This window comes from Pipistrellus kuhlii, unplaced genomic scaffold, assembly GCF_014108245.1.
Source record: "Pipistrellus kuhlii isolate mPipKuh1 unplaced genomic scaffold, mPipKuh1.p scaffold_m20_p_8, whole genome shotgun sequence".
Classification (NCBI taxonomy): Eukaryota; Metazoa; Chordata; class Mammalia; order Chiroptera; family Vespertilionidae; genus Pipistrellus; species Pipistrellus kuhlii.
The window spans coordinates 37807387-37831287 of record NW_023425584.1 but is presented as its reverse complement, the minus strand read 5'-3'; the positions used below and the strand labels follow the sequence as shown (position 1 = coordinate 37831287).

Below are 23901 nucleotides of genomic sequence, written 5' to 3'. Positions count from 1 at the left end.
CGTCATGTTAAATGCATTAAATTCTTCAGTGTCAATTGCTTATCATTAAAATATATACACATCTTCAATTAAGGATAGAGAAACAATATGTTTACCATTTGCAAAAGTAATTTTAAAAATTTAATTGGCTCCTCCTAAACAAACAGGCACTAAAGCTTAAAAACAAGTTTACCGGTAACTTCATTTTATAAGTATTCAATTAAATAAATCCAAGAATAAAGTAACTTATCACTGTATTTATTTGTTGGATTTTTATATATATAAAATATATTGGTTGAAATGCTTCATCAGAAACTGGTGCTACAAAAATAAATATAAAACAAATATACATGTTTACATATGTTCCTTATAACATAAATACATATTATTTACATGCTCAAAAATTTAAAAACTGCAGCATGTTTTGTCCATGATTTAATATGTCTGAAAAGTAGGGAAAACAACAAAAGCATAAATATACCACACTCCATTTATATTTTTGCTTTTACGATTGTTAGGTGTCCTATTTTAATCTATGACCACTATATTTTATAAATGATTTAAGTTGCATTCTGTTTGTTTTCTCCTTAGGATACATCCATTATGGTATAGATTAAAATTTTCTTCTATAGAAAGGCTTTCTGAAGAAGTTATTTTAAATAAGAGAAAGTCACTTTCCTTGAAAGCCAACAAAAACATTATTTATTAAACATATATCTAAAAGGAGCTTTAATCAGTGAAAACTATGAGTTGGATTAGAAAACATCAAAAGTATGGAAGAAAGACATTGTAATTTCTGTTTGATGTATTCTGGTAATTTTTCATTTTCTCCATATCTAAGTGAAACAAGAAAAAAAAAAGACAAAAACATTACTTAATTACTTGATTCATATGAGAGTACCAAAAGGCACATTATATTTTTCAGTAATTCTTCAATTGGCAGAGGTATATCAGAAAAATTATACAAAATTATTTATTAAAGTAGATACCTAATCAAGTCAAGCATACCAAATTTGCTTCCTTTCTAAATAGACCCAGCTCTAAATGTATTTAAATAATAAAAATAAAAGTAGGCCAAAACACTTCATCTGGCTTTATAATTTCTAAAGCAACCTGAAGATCTGGATTCCTTATTAAATTGCAGGTCCTAATCTAAGGAAAATACTAAGCTAACCACATATGAATACATTTATATTTAAATGTTAACAATTTCCAAATGACTATATCAAATAAGTCTGAACTTTTATCATCTGAAACATGGGTTCTACCCATTTTATATCTGCAGCCATCCGTTCTCTGAAGCAATTAAAAGAGCTTATTTAACAAAGCCTCCAACTCCATGTGTGGTTCTTTAAATGATAGCACTGCACATGTTCACTTTTAGCAAAAAAAGCAATTGGTAGATATCCACAAATTATATTTGTCTGAAGTAATTCCTTTACAATAACACTACTCATAAAGTATCATGTTGGTATTGGCATCAACCCCTACCTCTTTTTAGTAACTTAAGGTTTGAAATATGGAAACCAAAATACTGCTTACTCTTGATATTGTAAAATCCCTCATTTTTAGCATGGTATTTGCCACACATTTTCATACAGAACAAACACATAAATTTAAAAATGTGTTCCAATCATTAATTACTTTACATTACATAAGATGATATAGCCTTTCATTTGAGAAAACAAAAATCTGGTTAACTCTCTCCCCCCCTCTACCTTCCTCTCTGAAATAAAAATGAACAAAGACTTTATGAACTCCTAATAATTAATAGTTTAAATAAAAACATTGTCAAAATGAAAACAGCAACTTTACTAAATAATTTATTTCAATGTATAGGAAAATTTATAGCAAAGAACTGAATCTCAACCAGTGTTTTCAGAACTTACCTAGTTGTCTGACCATTTGGTGATGTGTAACTGATAGAAGATACTCCTGCCTGCACGACCAGCTGAGAGCCATCATTAAACTGAACCCACACAGCTCCACTAGTTAACTAGGAAAATAATGAAGTGTTGGAAATTACTATAGAGTAGAGGGTCTGAGGTTCTTAAAAGGTACTCATGTTTATTAGGTTTTACATAGTTTAAAAAAACAATAGTAACTTTGAGAAAATGCATGTCTTTTCAGACTATTCCTTTAATAGTTAGGGCATTAGAATATTAAAGTTATTGTATATGAATCCTGTTTCCCATTTGTTTACAGTAGTACATCAGAGTAGTTTTTATTGTTGTTTTCCAATACTGTTTTTTTAATAGTACCAGTGGCCCAATGCACAAATGAAGATTGGTGCATGAATGGGCCTTGGCTCTAGCCAGGGCAGCATTTCTGCTCCGGCCCAGAGCTGCCTTTCTGCCTCCTGCGTTGCCCAGAGGGCCTGAGTGGCTGGGGTGGCACAGAACGCAAGCGTCCCGCCCGTCCCCATCCACTTGGCGCCTGCATATGCAAGTTAACCCACCATCTTTAATGGGTTAATTTGCATAGTCACTTCTCATTGGCTGGTGGGTGACCTGAAGGTACAATCAATTAGCATGCTACTCCTTTATTAGATAGATTTCTAACCTAGAATAGATTTAGAAAATAAAAGTAGGATTTATCCTAGTTTTAAAATTAGGATTTATTTCTATTCTCTGTCCTTAGGCCACACGAATTTCTCTTCTGCCTGAGAACCTAATATCTTAGGTTTGGAAACCTTTCCCTTTAGTCACTGATATTTATTATTATGTACCACTCCAAATAGAGTGGCATGGACTCTGGAATCAGAGAGCTGGGTTTAAATCCAGACTGCCAACTATTAGTAAGTAGGACAGTGCAAGCTAATCAACCATTATAAATCACACTTAAGGAGGTACCAATAATTAGGTTTTATTGGGAGAAATAATGAGACAATATATGTGAAAAAACAATGTACCACATCTCAGGTACCTGACAAATATTGAGTCCTCTTTCTTTTATTTCCTACTCCCATAAAGACCTAAGCTGCATTTTACTTCACTGGTAAGTGAAAATACATGTGCTATCCTCAAAGGTCTCCAAACTTCAAGCTTTCAGATGATATACAAATATACTTTCACACCTACATAAAATTCTATAAGCTTGAAACACAGTGTGGATTTAACTCCCCCCCCCCAAATATATTTTTATTGTGTTTTTTTTACAGAGAGGAAGGGAGAAAGATGGAGAGTTAGAAACATCAATGAGAGAGAAACATCTATCAGCTGCCTCCTGCACACCCCCTACAAGGGAAATGCCTGCAACCAAGGTACATGCCCTTGACGGAATTGAACCTGGGACCTTTCAGTCTGCAGGCCAATGCTCTATCCACTGAGCCAAACCGGTTTTGGCTGGATGAAACTTTCAAATGCAAAAATCCCTTGTGGCCAAATAAATGTTACTGTAGTAATACAGATTACAAAGTTTCTAAAATTTAAAATGCCCTGGACACCACTTTAAACTCCTAACAATTAGCCATTATCATGACCTGTACTTTAAAAAACAAGGGCAGGCCGAAACCGGTTTGGCTCAGTGGATAGAGCGTCGGTCTGCGGACTGAAAGGTTCCAGGTTCGATTCAGGTCAAGGGTATGTACATTGGTTGCGGGCACATCCCCAGTGGGGGGTGTGCAGGAGGCAACTGGTCAATGTATCTCTCTCATCGATGTTTCTGGCTCTCTATACCTCTCCCTTCCTCTCAGTGAAAAATCAATAAAAATATATTAAGAAAAAGGGGGGGGGGGGGGCGCGCAAAAATAGGCTACCCAGGTCCTAGCAGGCAATTTGTTATCAACAATATCTAATTTTCTGCCGAACCGGTTTGGCTCAGTGGTAGAGCGTTGGTCTGCGGACTGAAAGGTCCCAGGTTCGATTCCGGTCAAGGGCATGTATGTTGGTTGCGGGCACATCCCCGGTTGGGGGTGTGCAGGAGGCAGCTGGTCGATGTTTCTCTCTCATCGACGTTTCTACCTCTCTATCTCTCTCCCTTCCTCTCTGTAAAAAATCAATATAAAAAAAAAAAATCTAATTTTCCAATTGCATACAGTAAAAATAAAGTTATTTTTTTTAAATGATCCAACCAATGCAAAACAAGGTGTAAAAACTTTCTTGCAAAGAGAAACCTTTAAAATAATTTGTATTTTGGGGTAATTGTCAATCACTGTGGAAACCAAACATAATAAGAAAACTCATTTTTCTAAAATTTCTCACCTGTGTCGCCCAACCAACGTTTTTCACAAAAACAGATTTCAAAGGCTGTGCTGATTTAGGAAAACAATCTTTTAGACTACTAGAAGGGATGTTTGTTCCAGAAGCTGAGACAGTATTGCCAAGTCCTTCATTTGTAACCATCTATAAACAGTAAAAGACAGAAGGATATTATGCCTTCCCATTTTTATAAGCCAACTTCAGTAAAAGTAGAAAATGATTGTTTTTCATTAGCTGAGAATAAGTTTTCTTAAAAACAAAGTTAAAATTAAAAAATGACCACATTATGAAAAATTAGAAAAACAAGAAAAAAATAAAACAAATTGCTGTTTTCATTTTGGTAGATATTTTTTCTTTTATCCCAAGGTATTTTTCACAGTTGCAATTATAGTATGTGTGTGTGTGTGTGTACACACATGTACGTATAAACATATTTCTTCATTGTTGAATTTTATACTATATTATTGTACAGTCTTCATTGGCATCATAGTTCATTGAGTGAAAATACAGTAAGCTTGTTTAATGATGAGCCTATCATGGATATAAAGGTAGTTAATGGGACTTTACAGGTACAAACAAAAAACATATATAGAAGGACAGGGTTGTAACAACCGATCACAACCGAAGGCTGACCAACCCAGAAGTCCCTCAGCCTATATGTTTTTAGATTTAACTTTACTGCCCCGCTGCAGTCTGGTAACCCAGCACTGACTACCTAGGGGTCTGAGACCCAGAGAGGCAGGGTCTGATCTGCAGCCTCAGTGGCAACTGTTGATCAGTACTTGCCTCTCTCTTTCTCTCCCTTTCTTCCTGAGCTTCACTAGCAGCTGGATTTTTCTTCCTCTCCCAGCCTCCGTGGGGGTTGCTGTTCTGCCCCACCTCTCTGATCAGGCCCAGAGATGCTGAATGGCATAGGAACCAATCAATCAGAACCAAATGTGGGTGCTGTGAAGAACCAATGGCTGTCTAGGAGGTGGTGCTGTTGACCCTGACTAGCATAGAAATCAACTAATCAGAACCAAATCTGGGTGTTGTGGGGAGCCAATGGCTGCCTAGGAGGCAGAACTTTTGATGCTGACTGGCATAGAGACCGACCAATCAGAGCCAAATTGGCCAGCAGAGGGCAGTTGAGGGCGAGATCAGGCCTGCAGGGGAGGGCAGTTGGGAGCATGATCACACTGGCAGGAGAGAGCCATTGGGGAAAGAGATCAGGCCTGCAAGAGAGGGCAGTTGGGGGCAACCAGCCTGGCAGGGGAGGGCAGTTAGGGGCAATCAGACAGGCAGGCAGAGGCAGTTAGGGGCAATTAGACAGGCACACAAGCATGTGAGCAATTAGGAGCCAGCAGTCCCAGATTGCAAGAGGGATGTCAGACTGCCAGTTTAGGCCTGATCCTTGTAGGTCCCCAACTGAAGAGGGTGCAGGCTGGTCTGAGGGAACCCCCCCTGAATTTCGTGCACTGGACTTCTAGTTTAATATATTTTCTCAGAAGGGGCAGGTTAGGCCAATTTGAGGTAAGATTTAAACTGAGATGTGCTGAATGAGAAAGAATTAGCCTTTGAGGGGTCAGGGAAAAGACGTCCTGGTCATGTGAACAGCATGTGAAAAGGTCCTGAAAGTGTGACTTATTCAAAGAACTAAAAGAAGGCTTCAGAGATTAGGCACACCAAGTGTAGGGTAAAGTGGCTCAGTGTGAGACTAGAAAAGTAGGTAGGTGACAATATATATTAGGTGTGTACAGAAGGTGATAATAAGCAGCTTTAATTTTACATCAAGGGCATCAGGTAATCAATGAAGGATTTCAGATACAAAAGTGACATATGCATACTTACAGAAGGATTAAGTGCTGGTGCCTGTTCCGGAGAAGCAGCACTATTTACGATCATTTTACTCCTCAGGTAGTTTGGATCCATAGGAGGAGGTGGTGACAAGCCCTGAGGTGAGCTAGTACTACTAGGTTTTCTAAAGGAGAAAGAAATAACCAAGCACAGTCTCTTAAAGCTTACAATTTACAAAAAGGTAAAGAATGTTCATAATGTAAACACCAAGCTTTTTAAAAAAACATTTCCTATGCATTTTAGCCATCCTTTTAAAATTTTCTAACATTTACCTTCCTATAATTATTGGGAAAAGGGGAGCACTTCCACTTTTCTTTTCCTCTTCTGAAATTATGGATTCCAGTGCTAAACAAATACGATGGCCCTATTTCAAAAGAAGAATGCTCTCGTCATTACTTTAACTGTCATTTGTGACCAGTCAATTGGAATGAAAAACCTGGAAGTAGGTACATACCTCATTAGCATGGTCCATATACACTTTTATTTTCTCTTTCAAGCTATTAACTTCACTTTCACCTTTTAAGGTGTAAGATTTTCCAGTCTTTTCAATCACATGAATTAAAGCTCCTGTTTTATGTATCTTTGCTCCTTAAAAATAAGAAAACTTTTACCATATCTTTAAATATTCCCAGATTTATATTATTATACCAATACATAATAGCTCCTAGATCACAATATCATTTATATTCATATACTGACCATTAATAAAATGAGGCTCTCAAAGTAAATATAGGTTATCCATTTTTCTTTTCTGCATATATCTGGCTTAAGTATGAAACACAGGCTATTTTAAAAAAATCACTGCTTTCATATAAAAACACAATTGAAGGGCAGCTATAATTTTATGTATACTGTGTACATGTTTGTGCTTTGTGTCCCTTAAAGTAGGGAGCTTTACAGATTAAACAGTAAATCATCATTATAGAATAAATTTGGAACATAAGATTCTGATTCAGTTCTATTCTTTCTTTTTTTAAAAAACAATTACACTTTTTCTTCCCACTATGTTTTTCTTTATTTTTTAAATTGAATTTTAGAGAAAGATAGGGAGAGAGGTAGTTAGAAACATTGATGAGCTGCCTCCTGCACACCCCCTACCGGGGATGTGCCCGCAACTGGAATCGAACCTGGGACCTTTCAGTCTGCAGGCTGGTGCTCTATCCACTGAGCCAAACTGGTTTCGGCCAGTTCTATTCTTTTGCACATTTGTAATTCTCACTAGAGACCCGAAGCACAGAATTTGTGCAAGTGTAGGCCTTCCTTCCCCTGGCTGCCAGCATTGGCTTCCTTCTGGCACATGGGACCTGGGCTTTCCTCTAGCCACTGGCAGGCTCCCAGAACCCAGGCTTCCCTTATAACCCCGGCTTTGTCCGGAAGGACATCAGGTCTAATTAGCATGCTATCCTTTTATTATTCTATATAATAAAGATGTAATATGCAAATGGTCATTACACCGTGAAGCATAATGACCAACTGTGTAATGACCAGATCATGGATCAGCAGGAAGGTGAGGCAGCGAGCTATAAGCAGGTGGCAGAGAGCTACAGGAGGGAGGTAGGGCAGCAAACTATGATGGGGAACTGTGGGAGCTACAGGAGAGTGACGCAGTGGGAGAAAAGCTACTGGACGGCAGCAGTGAGCTATCAGTGCACAGATTTGTGTGCAGGGCTACTAGTTATAATTTTGTATGTCCATCTGAGTGCCTTAACTCATATATACATACATATGTATATATGTATGTGACATATATGTCTCAAAAACTTACTGTTGAATTAAAAACAACCACAACTAAAGGGGGGAAAATATCATCTTAATCTATTTATTTGAGAATTTTTGTGAGTTTATTTAAGTCAAACTATTGACAATTGCAGGGGAGCAAAATCTCAACGGATTGAGAAAATGCTCCCCAAAATTATCATTTTTAAATGGTACTTACCATCATAAAACCAAACCTCAAAGTCAGCACAAGGAGAATTCTCCATCAAGACGCATTTAGCATATTTTGTAAAATAAGTGATTTTTGGAGATTTAGATCTTACAAGTTGTACAAATCTGGAAGCATATTGATATTTTCGCCAGTACTTTTCTAGGGAGGAAAAAAATTATCTATCATAAGAGAATAACATTTTGACTTGACATGTAGATTACATAAAAATTTAATATTTATTTCTACTCTATCTCAAAAATTTAAGTTGATAGGTTAGTAATCCCAGTTCGAAAATAAAAATATTTTTAGAGATATATGTCTATTATTTCAATAAAAACTAAAGGCAGTTCAGTAAAATACCCAAGAAATACATAAAATCTGATGACTGGTATTATGATTATTTTAAAATGCTTTCTTTGAATCACCTCCTTGTTATACATAAGGCAATAATTCCAGGAAAAAATTTTAAAATATATTCTATTGATTTTTTTACAGAGAGAAAGAGAGAGGGATAGAGAGCTAGAAACATCGATGAGAGAGAAACATTGACCAGCTACCTTCTGCACACCCCCTACCGGGGATGTGCCTGCAACCAATGTACATGCATGCCCTTGACTGAAATCGAACCAGGGACCTTTCAGTCCGCAGACCAACGCTCTATCCACTGAGCCAAACCGGTTTCGGCTCCAGGAAATTTTTTTAAGTGAAATGGAAAGACTTCTGAGATATCAGAACCAAATATTTATCAGAAAGAAATATAGCTTTTTTTGTGTTTAGAGCAGTTTTATGGTTCTACCTTATACAAGTCCATTTTTGCAGTTCCTGTAGCTATGGTTATTTACAGTATTTAAGTCTTATATACATAACTATTTTGATTTCTAATAAGAGTAAAATTACACAGGTTTTCTTGTTTATTTCTAATTGTCACCTCAGTGAAGTCTTACTACTCAGTACATAACTCCCTAATCCATAATGTGTAGGAGCTGAACTGGGAGTCAAATTTGCTCAACCACAATTATAAATGAACATTTATGTACTGCAGTCATTATTTCAAAAGCAAAAAACTGTATACTTCATGTTGAATTTTTAGCATGATTCAACACAAATATTCCAGAGCTAGTTTTTACCATTATTACACAGAACAGGAGGTACATCCTATCGCACCAAATATTTTCAACCAAATATTAAACTCTATGATAACCATGTATAGAGTTTACACATATAAAAGTCCATTATCTAAATTTGCTCCATGTTAAGTTTACATACCTGGTAAATTGTCAAAACTGTACCTACTGATATTATCAGTAGGTGAAGGTGGTCTATCAGCAAGAGGAAAACCTCTTCCATCATTTGGATAATAAATAGTAATCTGCCAAAATATTTTTTAAGAATTTTATTATATGCCATTAAGTTAGAGCACTATATTTTAAAATTAGGAAAAGAAGTCACATTAATATCCCATATAATAGAAGTCTAATATGTACATCAACTGAATGGTGGAACAACCAGTGGCAGGACTCGTCGCTACGATGCAGATGCTCAGCCCAGGAGCTGCCCCCAGCCCACAAAAGGCGGGTGCCATAGCCCCCCCACAATCACCCCACCAGTTGTCCTGCAGAGAGAGGTGACAGGCAGCAGTGGTGTGTGGCCGGCAAGCGGGCAGTGCCAGGCCGGCCAACTTGGGTGCCAGAGGGGCCCTGTCTGTTGACCCACAAATTGGCTCTCATTGCTGGCCAGGCCTAGGGACCCTACCCATGCATGATCTTCATACATTGGGACTAATTAAATATTATTTTATTGAAAATGCAAATTATGCTCTAAAAGTACGTTTTTTTGCTTTTTAACCTTAGGCCTAAAGTTTACATTTTGTTACTAGTTATAATAACTATTATTTTAAAAATATTTTTATTGATTTGAGAGAGAGGAAGACCGAGAAATAGAGAAACATTGATTGGCTGCCCCATGCACACCCCTCAGTGGGAATGAAGCCCGAGACCTTTTGTGTACCAGACGATGCTCAACCAACTGAGCCCCGCTAGCCAGGACACTGGTTATAATTATTTTTAAATCCACACTAATTTATTTAAACATATGTAGTATGCTATTCTAGTTCTTAAATTCCAGAGACACTATCACTATCAGGGAAACTGATTAAAAAATTTTAAAGACATCATTATAGAATGAACTAGAAGACTAAATACTTAAGTGATAAAGCTGCAAAATAATAAAGTAGATCCACATTACCATATTTCCATCACTAGATACATGAAGAACTTCTTTCACATATTCTTGACATGAATGCTCTTTTAGAAGCTCCACACATACCTCCTCAGAATCAAGTATGCTCACCTAAAAACAAAAGCAAAATCAGTAAGAACTAATGTTTACTAGAACAGCATTAACACATATAATACTTGAGAGAAGTACTTAACCATTGCAGAAATACAAATCAAAGTGAAAATAAAATAACTGCTTCACTGCAACAGTCTGGACTAGAAGTGTATTTGAGCACAGTTGAAACATAAGGAGCAAGGGTGAGAAGGTATAATGAAGTGTGAAATGATAGCCAGTGAGCAGAAAGAAAGCAGAAGGTAGGGTGGAGATTAAGGACTTTGAAAAGACAATTATAGTATGCCAAAAAAGGCAAGACTGGATAACGGAATTAAAAAATAAAAATCATTCCCAAATCACACTTGATATTTTTTTAAAACTCTTAAACTTAATTTTGTGCATTCGACCTTTCTTTTAAATAGTTTCAGATATTAAAAAAAAAAGTTATATTTTCTAGTTTACCTTTTTGAGTCTGGATTATATGCAAAAACAATAGCAACAAAAGCAAAAGGTAATATATTAAATATTAATTTAGTGATTGGAATTGTGAATGATTATGTAACATAATAACTAGCCAGTATTATTTTGAAATGTTTTTCATTATCAATAACTTAAAATTCAAAATGTATCAGCATCAATTCACCATTTTAATTCACCATTTTTAAAGTAGCCAGAAGAAACAAAGGCTTTTTTTCCATAAACACCTCATCTCTTTTCTTTTAAATTAGCTTATTATTCTCTTATAAAAAATACAGGGATTTTATAGAAAACTAAAAAAAAAAACACCATCATATTTGATACCAAAAACCAATTTACATAAAGAAATATCACATAGTAAATTTGAAAAATAATAGACATACCACAGCCTTTTTAGTTTTCTGCCTGATTGGTTTTAATCTGTAAGCTGTCAAAGGAGATGTAATGCTTCGTAATGTACGTTTCTGATAACCCAATGGTGACTCCGTATCCTTTGCCTTGCTTTGTTGAGAAACAGGTTCTAAGCCAAAAATAGGTTCTTGTGGAATTATCTCAGGTTTATGAGGAAATGCAGTTACATACTTCATGGTGTTCAGCTGTTTCGCAGAATGCGCATTACCAGAAACCTCAGGGCTCTTTGTGCCTCTTACATCAGTCCAGGCATTTCTTGATGTGTCTTGAAAATCTGAATGGTCCTGGAAATCTCTGTTTGAGCTAAGGTTTTTGTGCTCAGTAGTTTCTCTTAAATGAGCTGTAATACACACAGAATAAAGCAATGGAGTGGAATAATTAAAAAAAAAAAAACACACCACACCAAACTTACACAGCAAGTCATGCAGCTTATAATAAACTAGAGGCCTGATGCATGAAGATTCGTGCAAGAATAGGCCTTCCTTCCCCTGGCTGCCTTCATCAGCTTCCCTCCAGCACCCAGGACCTGGGCTACTTTGCTCCCACGACTGGCAGGCACCCGGGACCCGGGCTGCTTTGCTCCAGCCATCACCAGGCATCCAGGATCGGGGCTGCTTTGCTCTGGCCACTGCCACTACCCATCGGAGGCATGCTCTGAGCCACACCACAGCCGCTTGGAGCACACCTCCACCCCTGGTGTATCTTCGCTGGGGTAGGGGCATGTTCTGAGTCTCGCCTCAGCCACTCAGAGCACACCACCCCTGGTGTGTGTTGGTTGGGTCTGGGGGCAGCACGCAGTCCCCTTCCACCCATCTGTGCGCACAGCTCCTCCTGGGCGGTGGGTCATGATGCAGCCACCTCCTGAGCTGGTAGTGACTACAGGCTAATTTGCATATTACCTGTTTATTTGCATACATACATATTATATATATATATATATATATATATATATATATATATATATATATATATATAATGTTTGTTGTTACTGTTTTTATGTTTTGTATTGCTTTTCAGAGAGAAAGATAGAAACATCAGTGATGAGAAAGAATCACTGATTGGCTGTCTCCTGCACCTTCCCTACTGGGGATTGAGTCTGCAATCTAGGCATATATCCTGACTGGCTCATGGGTTGACCCTCAACCACTGGGCCATACCAGCCAGCCTAGATGTTATTTTTTTGAGGGACAAATGAAATCTAGCAACAAAAATGTTCACAATTTTTCTAACAAAAAAGATGTGACATAATAAAATAGTGATTTTAAAGAACATTTAAAGCTATATTGCAAAAGAATACCTTTTTTCTTTTTAAAAAAAAATATATTTTATTGATTTTGTACAGAGAGGAAGGGAGAGAGATAGAGAGAAACATCGATGAGAGAGAGTCATCGATCAGCTGCCTCTTGCACACCCCCTACTGGGGATATGCCTGCAACCAAGGTACATGCCCTTGACCGGAATCGAACCCGGGTCCCTTCAGTCCCCAAGCCGACACTCTATCCATTGAGCCAAACCGGTTTCAGCTACCTTTAGTATTCTTAATACTAAGAAAAGATTAATATGATTAATGTGAAATTAATTTTTCAATCAAAGCAAAAACTAGTTACCTACTAATTCTAAAACAAGCAACTGCCAATACTGCAACAAATAAAGAAATGAGAGGATTTCCCAGGTTATCATTCTATCTGATATGCAAAAAATTAATTCTCTTGAAGCCATAGTCTTTAGTCCATCCTTACCTACAAAATATGCAACTAGAAGTAAAAAATGCAATATATGACAGAGCTTTAATATTTTTAATATTACAAATGTATTTGCATTCACATTCTTACTGAACTTTACCCATTTATATTTCACATGATTTTAGTATCCAAATGAGAAATTACTTTTTAAAGCCCTAAAAATTAGATAATATAAAAAGCAGTAAGACAATTTTTGAATGCTAATCTCTAAAAATCTGTATTGTGATTTCCCCCCTAATTATGTTGTTGTGCTTTTCCCCCTCTACTCCTATTAATATTTTATATCCAATACTGTACTTTAAAGTTGTAGCAGCCCTACTAGATTATAAATGTAATAATAATCTCAGGTATATCACCTCAGATATATCCATGCTACAAAATAAAAGTATCTATAAGTGCAATAGAAGGTTAACTATAAGATTAAGTACACAGCAATTTTATAGTTTAAAAAAAACACATAAATTTCAATTATCATCTTTAACAAATACATATAAGAAAGTTAATTCTCTTGGGTTCTTGAAAATAACATATTTTAAAAAGAAAAAAATAGTCTTGAGGTAACACAACTCTCTGCTTAAATTACAGCCATATTATGCACTTTGTATGAGGTAACATAATACTTAGTAAAAAATAATCCCCTCCTCTCCATATGTTTTTCTTATTCTCTCTTATTTACATCATTATTTCCCAATCTGCCAACTGTGTCTGTCAGTTTCATTAAAGAGAAATGTTTAACTTTCAAACCCAGCTGTTTTAAAAATGTTTAGGTTTTTAGTAACTGTGTAATTTAGTGTATGTGAGGTCCACTGGTACACCACGATATCCACATCAGCTTCTACTTAACAATAAGGTAAACCCTCTTGAATATTTTATAGGCACTGAGAGTAGATGCTAATTACAAAAGGCTTTAAGAACAGAGAGGTTAAGAGCCAAGTCTCTGAGCCAGAGGGCTTGGGTGGGAATTCTGCTCCTATCTCTTCTTTGGGCAGGGTTGATTGGCAAATTATGCCCTGTGTACCACAAATTCCTCATCTTTCCTAAGGCAAGGCTATAGTATCATCCTTGCTATTTATTCTTTTATGAGAAGTTAATGATATATAAGCATTAAGAATAATGCTCAAAATTCATAGTTAAAAGTTATTGCTATTATTGAAACATAGTTTATTACAAATGTATTATTTTATAAAGAAAAGCCAAAAAGGGCCGAAACCGGTTTGGCTCAGTGGATAGAGCGTTGGCCTGTGGACTGAAACATCCCAGGTTCGATTTGACTGAAAGGTCCCAGGGCATATACCTTGGTTGCAGGCACATCCCCAATAGGGGATGTGCAAGAGGCAGCTGATCAATGATTCTCTCTCATCGATGTTTCTAACTCTTTATCCCTCTCTCTTCTTTGTAAAAAATCAATAAAATATATTTTAAAAAAGAAAAAACAAAAAGAAATGGCAATGCTTGCTAAGTGCCCACCCCATCAATTTTTTTTTAAACAGTCCACTAAAAACTCACCAATTTTTTGCAGATTTCCAAACCACTGTTGCACCACTTCAAGCTGTGATGTCTGGTCTGGAAATGGAAAAGTTGTTTTTCCTAGACAAAGATGATTGGAGCTAAACAGACAAAGAAAAAAATATTCCCATTAATTAATACAAAATTATCAGATAATAGCTTAAGATACTTAGTATGGGAGATCTTATTTGAATAACTGAAAATTTTAGAATAACTGAAGAAACTAATACCTGCATAACTAAATTGTCTCTAAGCTAAACTCCCATGCCAAAATCCCCATGGCGCTATAACAATGTTTCTATATGGCTATTGCATTCTTCTGATGTAAGCATAAAAATCAAGGATCAGAAAAATAAAAAAGTAAATACTGGAGTCACTAAAAATCTAGTCTTCATGTGAGAAGCAGTCAATAATACAATAGGCTCAGCTTCTCACTTTGTGTGTTTCTAGTTACTATTAGAGTACTTTAGAGACTAAACATGTTTAATATATACTTTTGCACTAGATCTGCTTCAAATAAACAAAACTAAAAATTCCCAGGTATTAAATATACTCTACAAATACATTCATGAGCACATATATTAAGAGATTCTTAACCACAATTCAAAATCATCATACTGATTCTCTTCCTAATAAATAGAAATCATAGTTAAGAAGATTCCAAAGAATATCTGACAATGTTAGAAAAAAGTAAACCCCTTTAGTTAGAGGCAGCTTCATTACTGGTACTAATACAATGTTTATTCAAAATTTAAAAGCTTTTGATTGACTTATTCTTACAGTGCTTGATTGTTAGCAGGTCTTTCCAAAGATCCAGAACTATTGGCTATCTTTTCCTTAAAGTGAAAAATATTGACACTGCTATTTGTGGGTGAATATCTTTCTTCATTTTCATCTTCTGATCTTTTAGATTTTGAAAGAATTTCTACTGAGTGACTTCGTTCCATTGTACATGTGTTTGCTCGAGATTGACTATTAGAAGTGCCAGATCTATCAGAGGAATGAGCCCTACGAAGGTATCGAGAATGTGGCCTTTCTTCTGCATCATGGATTACTCTTCCCCTTCCACTATTAATGGTTTCTTGTTCTTGATTTCCCCAATGAGTGTAAAAACTGCTTCCATCTCCTGAAGAAGAAAAATCACTTGAATTTTTATTCTTTGGAAACACAGTCATTTTATCTGGGAGAGGCTGACCAATCAAAAGTCTTCTTCTGTCAAACAAACTACCACTTATACTGGTACTGGAGGAAGCTGTCATTGCAGTAGAAATTGTGGCATGTCCACTATCAATTGAGTCTTCTGAAGTTCCTAAATCCTTATTTTTTGTTGAAGAATTTCGGGACATAAAAGGATGGTCTAATACTGAAGACAGACTTAAACGATCTGCTGGATTTCTACGAAGTAACTGGTGAATAAGGTCCTTGGCCTCTCCTGACAAAAAAGCTGGCATTTCATAATCTGCCAATACTACTTTATTCAATGTGTTCTTGACTGTGTCAGTGTCAAAAGGTGGTCTCCCAATAAGTAATGTATAAAACATACAGCCCAATGACCAAATGTCAGATTCAAGTCCATGCGCACTTCGAGTTGCAATTTCCGGTGAAATGTAATTAGGCGTTCCACATAACGTATAGTGCTTTTCATGTGGCATTTTCAATTGAGTTGCTAGCCCAAAATCGGCAATCTTGATGTTCATGTTACGAGTAAGTAAGAGATTTGAAAGTGTGAGGTCCCGGTGTAATATACCATGAGAATGGAGATACAACATTCCTGTGATGATCTGGTGCATGAAATGTCGAGCTGTTAAAATGCAAAACATAAAACCTATGATTTAGAAAAACTGTAACATTAAGTATTTAGAATACATTATAAGATCCAGTACACATGCCAGAGTATTAAAATTGGGACACTAGCTTGCAGCTTAGTTGTTTGTTTGTTTTTGTTTTTACCAAACAAATAACTCTGATAACTTCATAATATTCTTTAATTCCCTCTAAGAAAACTAGGCATGCCTTTTATTTAATCTTTGTCCTTTCTAACTGATTCGTTTTCTATATGCTGTTAAGGGAAGCTTAATTTTATTAGCATTTGGAAGTAAATAGGTTAACCAGAAGTCTCTAGCAATTAAGAGAAAATTTTTATAATGAACAAACGATAAATATATCATCATAATAAAAGGCTAATATTCAAATGGTCATCACGCTGTGACACCATAACAACCAATCAGCAGGGACCTGAGGCTGCGTGGCGCCTGGCTGGGGTGGGGGACATGAGGCCATGCCCTTTGCCCAGCGGGGCTTGATGGGGGACCTGAGGCCATGTCCTCTAGCTGGCAGAGTTTGTTAGGAGACCTGAGGCTGTGCCCCTGCCTGGCACCGGGCCGGGGGACCTGAGGCTGCACCCCCCACCTGGTGGGACTTGATAGGGATGGGGCTGGCTGGGTCTAGGTCTCGCCCAATAGGAGTGGGGCTGCCCCAGGACTGGGTTTCTTGCGATTTCAAGGCGTGAGCAGATGGGCAGGGACTTGACTTTGGGTCCCGCAGTGCACTCCAGACTCTGACAGGAGGGAGATTTTCATACACATTTTACTAATTTTCTTTCATCTCTGACACTTCTATTATAGAGAAAGGGCAAATAGCAATATTAAAATATTTCCTAATTAATTCCCTTTAAATGCCCATGAATTTCGCACACCAAGCCACTAGTTGTTAAAAAAAAAAAAAAAAAAAAAAGAAGCCAGTGAAAGGTCCACTGATGTCCCCCAAATCCTTCCAAAATGCAATCACCATTAACAGTTTGTATATATTTCCATGCTTTTCTTATGTGTGCTTAATCAACAAAAATGTTTATTATTGCTTTTTAAATATAGAAAATATATAGTTTCATTACTTTCTCTTCCACTTCACAATATTTCTTGGAGATATTTCTGTCAGTACACATAGATCTTAATTTTATTTAATAACAAGCCGACAAAAATTTGGGTCACTTCTAATATTTCAAGATTATAAAACATAGGCCAATAGACATTCTTGTACATGCTTGTTTTCTTGTGCAAATTATGGGGTGTTTCTCCATGGTAAACTCAAAACGTAAATTACTGTATTGAAGGATTAAATTTCAATACCTTGCCAAATTGCTCTCTAACGTCTGTATTTTCATGCACATCCCTGTTAAAATTAGGTAGTCTTAATTCAATGAGTAAAAAAAAAAAATGGTACTCTTTTAGTTGGCATCCTAATGATTCCCATTGAGTTTGAGCATCTTTTCATATTTAATGGCCATTTGTATTTTATCTTCTGTGAACAGTCTGCTCATATCCCCCATTTTCCTATTCAAGTCTCTCTTTATAGGCATGCCTTTTATTTTTAATATTAATTTGCCAGGCATATAGTTGACAAATAGTTTCTTCCAATCTTTGTCATTTAAATTTGTAGGCAAACTCTTCTGCCTTACACATTCTCTTTTTTAAAAAAATATATATTTTACTGATTTTTTTACAGAGAGAAAGGGAGAGAGATAGAGAGCTAGAAACATTGATAAGAGAGAAACACCGACCAGCTGCCTCCTGCACATCCCCTACTGGGGATGTGCCCTTGATCGGAATAGAACCTGGGACCTTTCAGTCCGCAGACTGACGCTCTATCCACTGAGCCAGACCTGTTTCAGATACATTCTTAATTTTAAGTAAATTAATAATTATTTTCCTTCATTGTTTTTACAGGTTTGTCTTACTTTAAAAAAGACTTTGCCCTGGCCCTTGTGGCTCAGCTGGCTGGGCATCATGCCATGCACTGAAAGGTTGCTGGTTTGTTTACAGGATGGGCACGTGCCTGGGTTGCAGGCTCGGTTCACTATAGGGGACGAGCAGGAGGCAGCAAATTGATATCTTGTACTCACATTGATGTTTTTCTCTCTCTTCGTCTCTGAGGGGGGGAAAAAAATCAATAAAAAAAAAAATCTCTTTAGCCCTGGCCAGTTGCTCAGCAGTTAGAGCATTAGCCCATGGGTCAAAGGGTCTCAGGTTTAATTCCCAGTCAAGGTCATGTACCTGGGTAATAGCTTCCATCTCTGGACCCAGCCAAGACACATGATGTCTCTATCACACGATGTTTCTGTTTCTATCTCTCTCTCTCTTCCTGCCTCCTCCCTCCCTTCTACTCTATCTAAAAATAAATAGAAAAAAATATCCTCAGGTGAAGATTAACAACAACAAAAATCTTAAAAAGAAATAAATGGGGTTTGGCTCAATGGATAGAGCATCGGCTTGGGGACTGAAGGGACCCGGGTTCGATTCTGATCAAGGGCATGTACCTTGGTTGCGGGCATATCCCCAGTAGGGGGTGTGTAAGAGGCAGCTGATCGATGACTCTCTCTCATCGATGTTTCTAACTCTCTATCTCTCTCCCTTCCTCTCTGTACAAAATCAATAAAATATATTTAAAAAAAAAGAAAAAAAGAAAAAAAAAGAAATAAATGAACAATGGACATAAAACACTGGGGAGGGAGGGTATTCATGGGAGGGGGGGCAATGTTAAAATATGTACACAGATAATAATTTAATAAAAAAATAAATAAAATAAACATTAAAAAAAGAAATAAATGAAAACGCCTTATTATTATACAGTATTATGAAAAATACATTAATCACCATGAATATCTGAATGGTTTATTTACAATTTGAATTATGCCCTTATTTTAAGTCAATGGATATGAACATTTCTATAACTCCTAGTACACATGGTCAAATTGTTTTTCAAATGGGTTATATAGATTTGAATGTATAAAAAGTCTATCAGCACCACCTTTCTTAGCTTACCTGCAATGTTAGCAGGGCAAGGTAATATGAAAACAATGTTTTGTGAGATGATGTATGGACCTTACATGTGAGCCTGAACTGAACTGTAAAAAGTTATTTATAAGAAACTGGGAAAGTTGAAACATTATGTATGTGTCAGTAAGGAATTATTAGGTGTGAAAATACTTTGTGGTTATTTTTCTTAAGTCGGTATCTTTTAAAGATATATGCCAAATATATGTGTATATATTAAAATGCCTATAAGCAGAAACCGGTTTGGCTCAGTGGATGGAGCGTCGGTCTGTGGACTGAAAGGTCCCAGGTTCGATTCCAGTCAAAGGCATGTACATTGGTTGCTGGCACATTCCTGGTGGGGGGTGTGCAGGAGGCAGCTGGTCGGTGTTTCTCTCTCATCGATGTTTCTAGCTCTCTATCACTCTCCCTTCCTCTCTGTAAAAAAATCAATAAAAACATATTAAAAAAATAAATAAATGTCTATCAGTTGCTTCAAATACCTGGGGGAATAAGGATACAAATGAAACAATTTGACCATTAGTTGATAGTTTTGAAAATTGAGTGGTTTAACTTCATGAGGGTTCATTATACTACTCTCTATGTTTGATATTTTTGTATTCTAAAGAGCCTCTTTTAATTTTTTAAAATATATTTTTATTGATTTCATAGAGAAAGGGAGAGGCAAGAGAGGATCATTGATCAGCTGCTTCCTGCAGGCCCCCTACTGTGGATCCAACCTGCAGCCCAGGCATGTGCCCTCAATCAGAATTGAACCTAGGACCCTTCAGTACATAGGCGGAAGCTCTGTACACTGAGCCAAACTGCCCTGGGCTCTAAAGAGCTTTTTATAGATTTTAAAAGGATACATACTAAATTGCTACAGATTTCATCTAAAGTGTAATTTTAGGGAAATAACAAATTTCTCCATTTACTTTACTTCTTTAATGCTTAGATATTTTATAGGAATTAATGGCTCTTACAACTGGGGGCGGGGAATATCCTTTTGTAGCCGAAAGTAACAATTAAAACAGTTCTATTTTGTAATAGAACATTCTTCAAAACCACAACAAGTAAAATTTATATCTCCTAAAAGAAATAAAAAGCAGTAGCCTACCTTCATTTTCTGAGAATGGTTTCCTTCTGTTCTTTAGATACCTGTTCATTTCTCCATTATGACACATTTCTAATACCAGGTATACATAATTGCTATCTTCAAAATAGTTATACAGCTGAAATGTAAAAGAGCACAATAAATTGTAACATACAAAAATTCAATGTCCTAGGCGAATTTTATAAAATTGTATTTTACCTCCAAGATAGAAGGATGTTTCAATTGGCAATGTATCTTCACCTCATTTTGGACTCTCTGTACCATTCCAGCTTTGTACATGGCTTTCTTATCTATCTGAAAATAACATGAGGTATAGATATTGATGATAAACTTTCAAACATGAGCAGTCTAAAGTTAACTTTGAAAAGAGAATCTACACTTCAAAACATTCTGAATTCCTTTTACCTACTTCTTTTATGAGGTCAATTTACTGTTGTCTATCTTCCCCTTGCACTTAGCAGATTGCATAGCAGAGTGAACATTCAGAAAAGTTTGCCCATACCTTCTCAGAACTTAAAGAATTTCATAGCACGGCTATCACATCTATAACAACAATTTAGCCAAGCTTTAAAACAAAACTCCCTCAGTGGTTTAGATAAGGGATTCTTAATTGCTTATATTACTCATTCTAACAGTCAAGAATAGCATTTTACTTTGTTAGTGTAATACAGAACTAAGCACAAGTGTACTCTTTTATTTATTTTTTAAAAAATATTTTTTATTGTCTAAAGTTTTACATAGGTCTCCTTTTCCAACTGACCCCTCTCCCCCAGCTATTTCCACGGGGGCAAGCCCTCACTGCCCCACTGTGTCCATTGGTTATGCTAATATGCATGCATACAAAGCTTTTGGTTGCTCTCTAATCTCCCCCTCCATTACCATTTGTCTCTGGATATATTCTTGATCATCAAATTATGTTGATCATTATATCCCACAAGAGTGAGATCATGTGATATTTATCTTTCTCCAACTGGTTTATATCCCTTAGCATAATGCTCTCCAATTCCATCCATGCTGTTGTAAATAATAAACAGTATACTCTTATTAAAACCATTATTTGTTCTTTGAAATCTATCAATCACTCCACGTATATATAATTAGAATAGATACTAGGTATACTGACATCAATGAAGATAAAACAACTATTTAATCATGATCAAGGATCTTCTAAGTTATCCTTAAATTCAACTACTGGATGTGGGGCTATTTTCTTCTACCCAAGCAATGGGTTCTTTACATCATAATCAAAGAAAAGGCTGTTAGGTAAGGAGTTTCTGACATCTCAAGTAGTTCACTTCTCTAGGAGAGGTGAGAAGTTGATAAATACAATCTTACCATTTTGATTGCAACTTCCAAACCAGTGTGAATGGACTCAGCTCTGTAGACACCAGCAAATGATCCTTTACCAAGCAGATTTCCAACTCTAAAATCCTTAAAGGTGAAAGAATATGTGTGATGAGTATAAAAGGGGCTAGATAGAGAAGAAACGGATCGAGAGGGGAATTTGCATTAAAAGTCAAGCAGGTATTACACCTCGATACAGCGGGCGTCTGGGCTGGAAAGCATGTTGACGCCTCGCGGGGCTTCCTGAGCTTCCAGGCTGGGCTCCGGACCCTAATGATCTGGTTCCTCAACCCCAGTGCGGCCTCCGCGCCCTCCTCCCACCCCCAGTCAACCGGGAGGGAGGGGTCGGGGGCCGGGGTCCCGCCGCGGCTCCCGCCAGAGGCAACCGCCATCCCCTTGGAGATGCCCGTTCCAGCGCGGCAGCCCCGGCGGGACCGCAGCCCGGCCGCCGCGGAGTCCCGGAGAGGAGGGCGGGGCCGCGAGCCGCACACCTGGGCCGCCTCCCGCAGGCGCAGAGGGGCGGGCCGCTCCGCCCCCGGACAGCAGGCCGGGGGGCGGTTGGGACCCTCCCAGAACACCTGGACGCCCGGCCCGCAGCCATTCGTGTCGCCGGGTCCCCCGCCGGCAGAGGCCTCGGGTCCCGCCCCGCCGAGAAGCGCTTAGTCTTTTCACCTCGATCTTCTCCCCGATGCAAGTCGCCATGTTTCCAGGCCGCGGCCTGGGCTCCCGGGATCAGCTCCCTTCCTGCGGTCCCTTCGAGGCAACGCTCCAAGCAACCAGCAGCTCTTGGCACCCATCAGGCTCGGCTCTCTAGGCCGCCGCTCCTGGCGACGGCAGCACCACCACCGAAAGGTCTCCCGGGCGCCTTCCGAGGCCTGGGCGGCGCCCCCCGCGCTCCCATTTTGAAAAACTCCCGCCCGTTGTCGTCCGGGCCCGGCCGGCGGTGACGTAGCGCGGCGGAGGCTCCGGATAGGCTGCGCCCCTGTGCGCATGCGCAGTGGGCTTTCCCAGGCCGCTCGCCTCGGGGCGGAAGTGCTGGGCTGAAGGCTGCTGGTGTGGCCAGTGTTTCCCTTCCTGCTCTTGGGACACCATGCAGGTCCCACGGGAAAGCTTGCCGGACCTGTGAGACATTTCTACCTGTCCGTTCCTCACCTGAGGGTCTGAAAACGACTTTACTCCATTAGTAGTTAAATTTCCCGATTTTTAGCATTGATTTGATCAATTCAAGCATATGGGCATAAGAGAGTTTCGTTGGGGCTACTTTGATAGGTGACATATAATCTTATTGCGCTGCTGTCTAAAAATCTGAGTGAATATTTGGTATTTATTGAGATTTGCTTTGTGGTCTATGATATATCAGTTTTTATAAATATTCCGTGTATATTTTAAAAAGTTTCACCTAACTAAACAGTTTTACCTGACTAAACAGTTTTGTGTCTATTGGAGCTAGCTTTTAAAATTATATTAAGTTCTTTTTATATATTTACTAGAGGCCTGGTGCATGACATTTGTGTACTGGCGGGGGGAGTCCCTCAGCCTGGCCTGTGCTCTCTCATATTCTGGGACCCCTTAGGGGAGGTCAGACTGCCCGCTTAGGCCAGCTCTCACTGGGTCTAAGCCAGCAGTCAGATATCCCCCCAGGGGTCCTTGGCATTGCTGAGGAGGGCAGGAGAGGCTCCTGCCACGGCTGCTGCGCTCACCAGCCATAAGCCCAGTGTCTGGCTAAGCGGTGCTCCTCCTGTGGGAGTGTATGACCACCAGGGGTCAGCTTCTGTGTTGAGTGTCTCCCCCCAGTACGTGTCATAACGACTGTGTTCATAGTGACTGTGTTTTGTAGCAACCGATAGTTCCACTGTTCAGTTGATTTGCATATTAAAATTTTATTTATTTATTTAAAATATATTTTATTGATTTCTTACAGAGAGGAAGAGTTTGAAACATAGATGAGAAACATCGACCAGCTGCCTCATGCACACCCCCTACTGGGGATGTGCCTGCAACCAGGGTACATGCCCTTGACCAGAATCAAACCTGGGACCTTCAGTCCGCAGGCCGACACTCTATCCACTGAGCCAAATTGGTCTCGGCAGGATTTTATTATATAGGATTGCCTATTATCAGTTATCACTGTCATTATGAACCTAAACTTCTCTTGTAACTGTTAAGCTTTATATATTTAGAGGTTGTTGTTTCAGAGTTATCTTCCTGGTGAATTGCTCTATTGTCA

The 23901-nt window shown here is 38.1% G+C and overlaps 1 protein-coding gene across 4 annotated transcripts; it reads right to left on the bottom strand.

The window, feature by feature from the left end:
• Window positions 1–258: 258 nt before the first annotated feature.
• Window positions 259–22612, bottom strand: PLK4 (polo like kinase 4). Of its 4 annotated transcripts, none has more exons than XM_036423671.2 (16): window positions 22347–22612; window positions 21666–21761; window positions 20529–20624; window positions 20334–20448; window positions 15189–16209; window positions 14409–14509; window positions 11133–11500; window positions 10186–10290; window positions 9208–9310; window positions 7951–8100; window positions 6469–6602; window positions 6287–6378; window positions 6009–6138; window positions 4182–4322; window positions 1869–1975; window positions 259–815 (listed from the first exon to the last, which is right to left on the bottom strand). In XM_036423671.2, exons 1-16 carry the CDS (start codon window positions 22374–22376, stop codon window positions 713–715), a joined length of 2892 nt encoding a protein of 963 aa, XP_036279564.1. In that variant the 5' UTR covers window positions 22377–22612; the 3' UTR covers window positions 259–712. The 4 variants fall into 4 exon arrangements, with proteins under 4 accessions (XP_036279564.1, XP_045432533.1, XP_036279563.1 ...); XM_045576577.1 differs by lacking the exon at window positions 22347–22612 and adding an exon at window positions 21864–22029 and having other exon boundaries at window positions 20571–20624; XM_036423670.2 differs by lacking the exon at window positions 22347–22612 and adding an exon at window positions 21864–22016.
• Between the last annotated feature and the right edge of the window lie 1289 nt (window positions 22613–23901).